This window comes from Egretta garzetta, unplaced genomic scaffold (assembly GCF_000687185.1).
Source record: "Egretta garzetta isolate BGI_Z169 unplaced genomic scaffold, ASM68718v1 scaffold133, whole genome shotgun sequence".
NCBI classification, from domain to species: Eukaryota; Metazoa; Chordata; class Aves; order Pelecaniformes; family Ardeidae; genus Egretta; species Egretta garzetta.
Window position 1 is genome coordinate 4,732,927 of NW_009259111.1, and position 9,366 is coordinate 4,742,292.

Consider the following 9,366-nt stretch of genomic DNA (forward strand, 5'->3'; position numbering starts at 1 on the left):
TTTGGCTGGGAGCAGCAATCGCTGCTCAGGGGCTGGCTGGGCATCAGTCAGTGGGTGGCAAGTGGTTGCATCACTTGTTTTTCCTAGGTTTTGCTTCTCTTTTTTTTTTTTTTAAATTTTCCTTTTCATTACAATTTATTTTTCTTGTTCTTATTATTTTATTTTAATCATTAAACTGTTCTTATTTCAACCCACAAGTTTTCTTACTTTTATGCTTCCAATTCTCTCCCCCTTCCCACTAGGGGGGAGGGTGAACAAGAGGCTGTGTGGTGCTTGGTTGCTGACTGGGGTTAAACCACAACAGGTAGTAAGGGACAAGGCTCATATGCTCTCTCTAAACAGCCTCTCCTTCCTAATGCCGCAGTTAGAAAGAACACACTGGGCAAGATGGACCATTGGTCTGAACTCTCAGGACACTTCTTATGTTCTGGTTCTCTGCAACTTGTCCAGAGAACAGGCTGTCACACAGACATTCATGCCTCCACTCTAGCTAGGAGGCTGTTAGCACAGACCACAGGAATACAAAACAGAGCTTGACTACGTGGAAACTGTTATAAAACCGTTTTCTGTACAAAAGTTTTAACCAACACTTAAAAATGGGTCAAGTCTGCTCTCATCTACACAGGTCTAAGTGTTCACTTGCAAGGAGTTACTACATATGCAAAGCACTTGAAACTGAGATCAGAATTTTTGGTCACAGAGAGCTTTCATTTAAAGTTACTTCCTGTGCTAAGAATGGGTCAGCACAACTAGGTTGGATATGCAGCGAAATCACACCCCTGCCATTTTGATTTCCAGCTCAGGCTGTTTTGCTGCAAAATTACCTAGAATTCACACAGTTCGTCACAATTCTCAGATGTCTCATTTTTGTTCTTTAATATTTGCAATTACAAAATCACCAGAAGTATATTTTTTGAGGACAAAATTAATTTGGATAAGGAACAGCAGCATCAAAAAAATCAGAAAATTGCATAAGCCTGGCTAACTTCCTTGCCTACATCAATGATCAGATAGATAAGGAGAAGCTGGAGTCGGCCCAGTGGAGGGCTACAAAGGAGGTCAGGGGTCTGAAGCACATGACCTTTGAAAAAGGTGGAAGGAATTGGGCTTGTTCAGCCTGGTAGAGAAGCGGCTGGGGTGATCTAACAGCAGCCTGCAGCTACTTGAAGGGCAGCTCCAGAGATGATGCAGACAGACTCTTCTTGGAGGTGGTAGTTGATACCACAAAGGACAATAGCCACAAGCTGCAGAAACTCAGCTCGGACATTCAGCTTTGGGAAATTCAGATCAGACATTAAGAATAAATTCTTCCCCAAGAGTGCCATGCAGTCGTGGCACAGGTACCCAGAGAGATGACGCATCTCCTTCCCTGGAGGTTTTCAAAACTCATGTAGAAAAATGGATGGCTGACCTTACTGAGTGTTGGCAACAGCCCTGCTTCAAGCTAGACTAGCAATCTCCAGAGGTCCCTTCCCACCAACAGTCCTGTGATTCTGTGATGTACTTCATTATACTGTGTATCACTCAAATGCCATGCACATGGTACAGCTTCAGCCTCTTGAGCTGCCTGAAGCTCACTGCTGTAAGGACAGGAGGCGATGTTCCACCCACATTTTCAGTAACTGCATTCCCACTCTAACAGAACAGTATACAAGGGTATGAAAAGCCACGTTCAATTAGAGCTCTCTAAAAAGAAAGAATTCTCCCTAGGTTTCCCATTTAGCACACACCTTTGTGCCTGTTACACAAACAATGGAGAAACACAATACACTCCTGCTTCCAAAGAGCTGACAGCTAACTAGATTAACTGTAGTCACACCACTAATCTTGTTCTGCAGCTGGGGCCTTGGCCTACATCTACAAGGGCATTACATTCACAAGTACACTGGTGCTCTGGAACAGCTATTTCTGCCACTTAAGTCCACGGATGCTCTGCATGTAATTCACAAGGCAGGAATATTAGGTGGTCCTGTTATTGGACCACATCCCTTCTATTTAAGTGAAAATTGTTTGCCTATCTGTGGATGGAAAGAATAAAAACCATCAGTGTAATCCCCAATTCATCAAGAAATTGAGTAAGGATAACTGTAATCATGATTCCTCTATGTAAAGCAAGCAGATAATTATACAGAAATAGCCCCAAAGATGTTGCTTTACAATCAACTCAGGGTAAATTAGACATCTTATAAAAACCCACTGAAAAAGGGCATGAATTTAGTTTGCACAGTATCATAACTTACCAGAGATCCTACAAATAACAGTCCTAGAGAAGCTAAAGACAGCAGGATGTACGATACCACAATGCTCCCGATTCTAGTCAGGTCCTGTGAAACAACAGAATTGATAATGATTCATAAAATATTTAGGGGCCTCATATGGTGTCTTTCATGCATGTTCTTGGCAAACTGTGTATTCATTCTTGAATTTCCCATGTAGATTTAGTCACACCATACTCCTGTCCATGGAAAAGCCACCACCACCACCAGAAAAATTCCAGACTTTGGAGAAGACTGAAATTGAAACCATCTCTAACCCCCAGCATCTCAGAAGGTCTAAAAACCAGATCTCAAATGTGAAAGCAAACAGGGTATCTGCTTCCTACCCTCATGCATTGCCAAAATTGAGATCTGCGTCCATGATTCATTTTTGCAGCCTGGCCCCATGTTTCATTGCCACAATCAGTGTGATTTTATGCTTTGGCAAAGGGCTTTGAAGAAAGTTTACTACTATTCCCGTGTTTGTGGGTCCCCACAAAAAAGCCAGCAACAGAGGACTTTTCTACATTTTCTACACATTCTGTGAAATGCCATCGGTTTCATTCACAGCACTGGCAGCGAAATTCACTCTGATGTCTTAGTCATATTTAAGTAGTTCACAGTTCAGCCTATTCTCAGTAGTAGGTGCAAAACACAATTCTAATGGGCTTCAGTGGGCAAGAAATTTTACTCTGTTTCTGACCTACTAGCACAGCTAAAGAGAAATTCAGAGTTAAGAGCTTTCATTTCCTTATTTTAACGCCACAAGATTTCTTTGCCTTCACTGTTTTCAAGTCTAAATTTGTACTGTAAATAGTGCTATAATAAACAGTCCTCAAAGATATGTATGAACATCCGCACAGAGTCATACTTGGGGTGTTCTTGTGGTGCGTTCTAGGAATCAGTTTCCTCCACACTGAACACTTATTTTAAGTCAAAATCCTATCACTCAGGAATTTTCTGTAAGGAATAATTTGTTAATAATTGACTCACTGCAAATAAGGTACAGGCAATGCTCTATGAAGAGCTCTGTGCATAATAAATCCAACTAAGAAAGGGCAAAGAAAAAGTGCTTCTTTCAAATAAACAAAAGAGCAGGTGACATACAGCATGTAAACAGTGTTAAGCGAACACAGAAAACAGTCTCCACTGCACTTCAGCCACAAGAGGCACTGAGTCAGATTTCTTATTTGTACTGCATAGTCTCTGCTACAAAGATTATGTACAATTGAATTTAAACATCTGGATAGAAAATATATTTTGCCTGATTTATGAAAGTAGCTGCTTGCTATTTAATTAAGGTTCTGTCCACACTAGAGAAATCTGCACTGGGTATAATTACCCCCAGTAATTTATCAGATGAATCATACGGTATACATGTCATTATGTCATGGTGAGAAGCTAAGCAATTTTACTTGGGGAACTTTGCAGATATAATTGAATCTGTACACCTAGTACACCTGAAATACTTTTACTGCACATAGATATGCTCTAAACACTCAAGAAAAATAGAATTTTGCCACCCAGTATCTTGTGATTTACACCCTTTACATGGGTTGATCCATTCTTCCAGAATTTAAGCTTCTATCCATCCTAATAAATTAAGTTCCAGCTCTCCCTTTATTGTGGACTAAACCTTACTGGGCTGATTTCTTATTGCTTTGTTTCATTTGTAATCATTTGCACATTATGAAAGATCTGCTGTGCTGATCTAATGTCATAGCCAAAAATTCAGCCCTGTATCTTGAAGATAAAATACGGATCTGTTTTCAGAAAACTCTTTTCACCATTTCAGGACACACACACAATGCAGCAGTCACTATATTATATGAAGTACATGTTTATTATACTTTTAATCAGAATAGATATTCGAAGCACCACCCAAGGCTACTGACATCAACTATATAATCAGAGAGGAGTACAGGGACTTACCTCCCCTTGATCTGACAAAAACTGTTTAAACGGGGTAAGCAAGTAAGACAGCAGGTCAAAGGCATTCTGAGCTGCTGGGATGGTCCCATAAGTGCTGTACCACAGCATCATGCAGAGAAGCTGTGTAATCAATCAGAAAATACATAATAAGCATCTCTCATTATACAAACATTCATTTTCATTTCAAGACTGCATAATTAACTAATTTAGTTCCCATTGATTTCATGTTGATTTCATGTTGATCATAATTTTTGCTTTAAGGCGGCAGGTATTTTCTAGGCTGTAGCTTAACAAGAATAAAAAGACTGAATGCTAAATGCTCAGCTACCATTAACTAGATGTGTATCACTAAGTTAAACAAGGTTACTCTGATCTACACTAGCAAAAGGACTGCCCATGGTAGCCTGTACATCAAAAGAGCAACATATTCCTCTGACTTCTGAACTTTCAGCATTATTACTTTTAGATCAAAACTGGTAATTCAAGGAACTTTGTATGTTACTGAAAAACCATTAAGGCGCCTCTCATACTATACAAATCTCTCACAAATAGCCATGTTCACACAGGTATCCCTATAGACAGATACACACACAAACATACACATATTGAAACATTTCACTTGAACCACTTAAGGTTGCTGCACACACTGCAGTTAAAAAACTACAAAACCAACAATGCTATATTTAACACCCTCAGAGAGAGGTATACCCTCATCCCTGTCCATGAAGGGCACAATGCAGATTTAAAGGATACACCTCCCAATCCACTTTTTAACAAGATGGTTATCTAACCCCATAAATGTCAGCTACAGAAGATGGATTTGTTGGAAGATGGGTCATTTAGCAAAGGAGGCATCTGCAGAGGGGGAGGGAACAGGATGGGAGTCTGGAACATCAAAAGGCAGGGGCTGTTTGCAAACCAAGGCTGTGAGAGCTGGCTGCAGAAATAAGCAGACAGCTATGTCCACTGCTACATCTACAATGAATGAGGAGGAAACCTCCCAAGCCAAAAAAGCTTAAAAGAAGGGTCCCAGCATTTCAAAGCAATGACAAGCTGCCTTACCAGTATCTGTGAGAGGACAAACAGATACATGCTGTGTCCAGGCATTAATTCATTCCACCGGGCAGCCCAACCAAGCAGTGCTGTTTTCTGGGAGGTTTTTGGGGACTGCTCCTTCCTGTTCAGCTGTCCTTGTTGTCCTTCAGCTTCGTCCATCGACTCCATAACAGCTGGATTGGAAAGACCTTCGCATGAAAATGACATGTACAAGGAATGAATAGTATGTAACCTTTGCAGCCACCACGGAGCCTGCAAGGGCTATTGTTTTCCTAGAGACGATGGTTACCTCTCAGATCTGCATCAGTAAGTGCAGCTCAGAATTGTGAGCGTCACACTCTTTTAGTGCAGCTGTATTCACCTGCCTTCGTCAGAAAAAAGTGAGTGTGGGCGGATAAATTATTTTCCCTTTCTTTCCGGAGGTGCAGATTCTGGGCTTTGTTGTTAATAAATTCTCATTTACATTGCTGCACCTTTTCATTTTTACTTTTTAAAAGGAACCATCTGTGCTCTTTCATAGCGCCACTCTTCCCAGCTACATGGTGGCAGAGAAGCCATGTTGTCCCTCCCCGCCTCAATTTCCCTGTTTCCCCTTACTTGTCTTATAAGTTTCTGAGGTAGAGACTGTTTCATGTTACGTGTCTGAATAGTGCTCAAGGGCTCTGGATTTTGGCTGAGTATCCTAAGGCACTAATAAAATACTTTATTCTAATAACCTACTTCTCGGATGGATTCATACTCAAGAGCTATTTAATAATGTTGTAATGCTATTCCATTCAGTGGAAATATGCACTGGAGTGCCTAGTCCCTCAGTAACAGTATTTTGAACACAGTCTGTGTAGATGTAAATTAATTTACAAGCTAAAAGGAGTGAAAGATCAGACCCATTTGATGTAAGGACTACTGATTTACATCTTTCTACATGAGGAAAGCCCCAAGGCTATGTACAACATTACAGCCTTAAGCCTAAGCCAGCCATCTGTGCCCCAGGGGAAGGGCACATTGTTGGCCCCTCTATGGTTTTTTGAGGTCAGATTTCTACAAAATGTTCATCTCAGACATTTCTCCAAATGTCTCACAATAGTAACTCTAAGTCAAATAAGCATCCATAAACTAGCCACAGCTCTAATTAGGCAAATGAAACATAGGATCAGTGTATCAGCTGAGGGTCTGGCTGTTGGTAAAGATTAATGGAAATGTCCCATTCTGATTTCTAAGATACAAAAATGTGAGGGTAGACAGGAACATAAGAACTCATTCGTGCTCTCTGATTGTTCTCCCTCCCCTCACTGAAACAGACCTTAGGACAACCACCCCTGTGCAAGAGAACGAGGTGTTTGGGAAATGCTGATGGCCTCCCCTACAAGGTTCTCCATTCCCACAGCTGCCCAACAACAAGAGAGTTGTCACTGTGTAATTACTGGGGAGACCTGGAGACACAAGAAGCAGCACCTGCAAGGTACTACCAGGTACCTCCCAGGAGCTCAGGTTACTGGTTTCTCATTTTCAAAATATCTCCAGTCAGTTTATGACAGGTAGTGACCTCAGCAGGGTATGCTGGGTATAACTGGTTATATGTAGCCTTTTTCATTGTCTTTACACATGTATTTCTCAGGAAGCATAGACACATCTAGACTGACATATACCCATGTACGTCATACCACAAGTATATGCTGAAATTAACGATTTGCCAGGAAAGACTCAGCACAGTAATTTGCATAAACACTATCAAAATTTCATATTAAAAACAGGTCAATAAAACATGGAAAAATATGGAACTAAAAACATAAAAAGAGAACCTTCAACAATCCCAGCCTGTATTTCCCACAGAGGTAAAAAACTTCCTTCACTTTCATCCACATGTCTAATGCTAGAAGACAACTGCTTGACAATAGCACTTTTCAAAGAAAAGCAGACAGTTTCTGCAATATAGCTCAAGAGATCATGGGAGCGCTATCTCCCTGTCCTCCAGGCTCCAGATGGTAATCTACAGTCCATGACACCACCACCCCCCTCCCCTCCAAGAAACACAGAGAGCCCACAGTCCTTAGTGTCCAGGGACACCGACCATATGCTTAACACCTGACTTCTGACACCATGCTACGTTGAGCTGGACTCAAAGTTCTCCAGAAGGACAACACAGTGGCCACATTAAGCAGCCACAGTTAAGGCTGCCTAAATACTTTCAATGCTCACCTTTGTTTTAATTTTCTATAATGGGCCAAAACTTGATAGTTAAACTTGAAAATTTTCAAGCTTCCAAACTGCTTAATGGCTCACTGGATTTGGACAGGAACTGAGGGGAAAACCCTTGTTAATGTTTGCCAACTTTTTTTTCTGCTATTTTTGCAGGATATTTATGCTCCGTGTTTTAGAACAAGAATTTGAAATTTAGCAGGGACAGAATTATGTCAAAAATTATTTTTGCCATCCATGCAAAAAGACATGCACCTGTGACTGAGATTTCAACCTTCAAAAATAACTATTTACATATAGTTTATTATGGCTTGCTCCTAAAGTCTCGTTTTAAGTCCTACTTTTCCTTTTTCTGCATTAAATAATGCACCTCTGTCCCTAAGAATGGCTAATGAACCTGAATCTTTGGGAAGACAACCAGAACAAGGAGCCAGGGAATGCAGATTCCAAGCTCAGCTTTCAATTGTTTTTTTAAAACTTACAGTATTTCATAAGACCTTTTTTTTTAACTGACCAACAGCTCATCTACCTGCCTTATGCAGCAGGTAAACTGAATTTCTTTGTTTCATATCTGTAACAGCCTGAGATTTTACAAGGTCACTTCTGCCTAGGTTGGAAACAGAACCCTGACTCTAATATGATGATGTGAAGGCTGCTTAACCACGCGCCCTGTGGAACAAAGACGTCAAAGTTAGGGGACCACTCTGTGCCTGTAGCCATGGGCATCTATGCCTCTCCACAGCCCAGAAGCCCAGTTCCCGGTACTGTAGTGTTGTCTAGCAACAGCTGTACAATTGTAGGAGTCACATTCTCCTTCTTATGACTGCCCTATTTGAAGGACAATAGACTTCTACTTTCAATTCTTTTCATAAGGTAGAGATCTGGTCTATGGATGTAGGAGTCCAGGATTCCAGCTCTGCTGAACTGATACAGTTCAGCTGTTATCAATAGGTGTTTTCACTAATACAGTAAAAGACAATGGGGCACCAGGTGAAGAACTAAAATAATGGAGACCTGTCTGAATTCACACATATAAATGTACAGATTAAGATTTATGTCTTGGGTATACAAAGAAGGCACCTTGGATTAAAGTCCACTCAAAAAATTGCTACTCCAAATCAGAAAAGATTACAGTTTAACAAACATAATGATGCCCACTTAGGGTTCTGTATTGATTTAACTACATCAGTTTTAAATAATACTTCAATTACTATTCACACTTCATCTTGCAATCCTATATTTCTGTATTATTTGCCTTAATGGGCCCTGGTTTCTTTCAGTGCACAGATTAGGTAATAAATGAGTGAGATATCAGTAAAGTTTTCTTGTGTCAAGGTCAGTGCAAAGGTCTTGAGACAGTTGACAAGGATTACTACATCCAGGAGGAGTGAATTAAGCCTCTCCTCTCCTATTGATTTGACTGACAGTGAAATCTTACAGCCATGTGATATCCTCCTGAATTCCTGCATCATGGAGGATTAGGATTCAAGTTCCACAGGTACTTCTGCTTTGATACAGGGCTATGCTTGACAGAATAGTCTCTTTGGTAGAAGAATTAAAAGGTGTCTGACATCTGTAGCAGCCATATGGTTTCTAAAAGCAACTTAAAATATCAGAACGGCACCATAAACTTAACCTTATTCTTGCTGTTCAGGGAAAGCAACTTTCTGGATCAAACCAGATTACCCTGTATTCTTTCCTTACATGTAGCCACCAGTACCAGCTGCCAAAAATAAGTGGTAGAACACTTTGCTATGGAATAACCTATACAGGGAAACATCTTTGTCCACTCACAAGGTAACAGCTGGCTTCTGTAACTCAGACAATGCCCATTTTAAAACCCCTGTGCCTCTATCTCTTCCTTTTTCTAACTGCATATATGTGGGTCCATCAAGGGCAGAAGAATGAAACAAGAACACATATATAT

General features: G+C 40.6%; 1 protein-coding gene across 1 annotated transcript in view; it reads right to left on the bottom strand.

Annotated features, from left to right (window-relative positions):
• The window catches only part of PTPN5 (protein tyrosine phosphatase non-receptor type 5), a 38,475-nt gene extending 33,046 nt beyond the window's left edge, over nt 1-5,429 (bottom strand). Inside the window, exons 1-3 of the mRNA XM_009635446.2 lie at nt 5,250-5,429; nt 4,188-4,307; nt 2,241-2,324 (exon numbers count right to left, since the gene is read on the bottom strand). Coding sequence (XP_009633741.1) covers nt 2,241-2,324; nt 4,188-4,307; nt 5,250-5,411 — 366 coding nt within the window. The 5' untranslated portion in view covers nt 5,412-5,429. The remainder of the gene's footprint in view (nt 1-2,240; nt 2,325-4,187; nt 4,308-5,249) is intronic.
• Nucleotides 5,430-9,366: the final 3,937 nt, after the last annotated feature.